General features: G+C 34.0%; 1 protein-coding gene across 1 annotated transcript in view; it reads left to right on the forward strand.

Moving 5' to 3' along the window:
• Nucleotides 1-324, forward strand: part of LOC113339225 — a gene marked incomplete at its 5' end in the record, with an annotated part of 691 nt that extends 367 nt beyond the window's left edge. The window contains one exon of the mRNA XM_026584526.1: nucleotides 81-324. Coding sequence (XP_026440311.1) covers nucleotides 81-289 — 209 coding nt within the window. The remainder of the gene's footprint in view (nucleotides 1-80) is intronic.
• Nucleotides 325-533: the final 209 nt, after the last annotated feature.

Below are 533 nucleotides of genomic sequence, written 5' to 3' on the forward strand. Positions count from 1 at the left end.
AGAAATAGAGGAAGAATCAAGTGATCTATTAACTGAGAAAGTTTGTTCTATTGTAACATCGATGGAGACTCATCTTCAACATAAGAAACTTGCTCTAGAAAAGGATAGCGCAGCCGAATTCATGAAAGCTTTGGATAATTTACTTGAGACTGATTGCATCACAATGGATGAGTATTTGAGCATAACTCTAAAAGCTTCAGAGATGCCTGGTTGGCAGAAATTGTTTGTCAGTTTGAAAAGCGATGAGCGTCGTGTTGCCTTTGTACACAAACTTTTAAAAGAACGTTGAGAAATCTTGAATACTCATCCACTGAGATGTTGAGAAATTAGTAAATAGTTAGAGATGTTAGGTTTGCCAAACATTCGTGTTTGTTACTTACGTACTCGAGTTTTATTTTATGTTAAAAGTTGAATGAGTATTTATTGAAGTTAATGGATGAATCAGTATTGTTTGTGCTTATTTGTGCTTAATGAGTGAATGTTGAATGAATGAATACGTATTTTCTTATTGGTTACATTGAATTGCTTGCTGG

Source organism: Papaver somniferum, unplaced genomic scaffold (genome assembly GCF_003573695.1).
Source record: "Papaver somniferum cultivar HN1 unplaced genomic scaffold, ASM357369v1 unplaced-scaffold_20844, whole genome shotgun sequence".
NCBI lineage: Eukaryota > Viridiplantae > Streptophyta > Magnoliopsida > Ranunculales > Papaveraceae > Papaver > Papaver somniferum.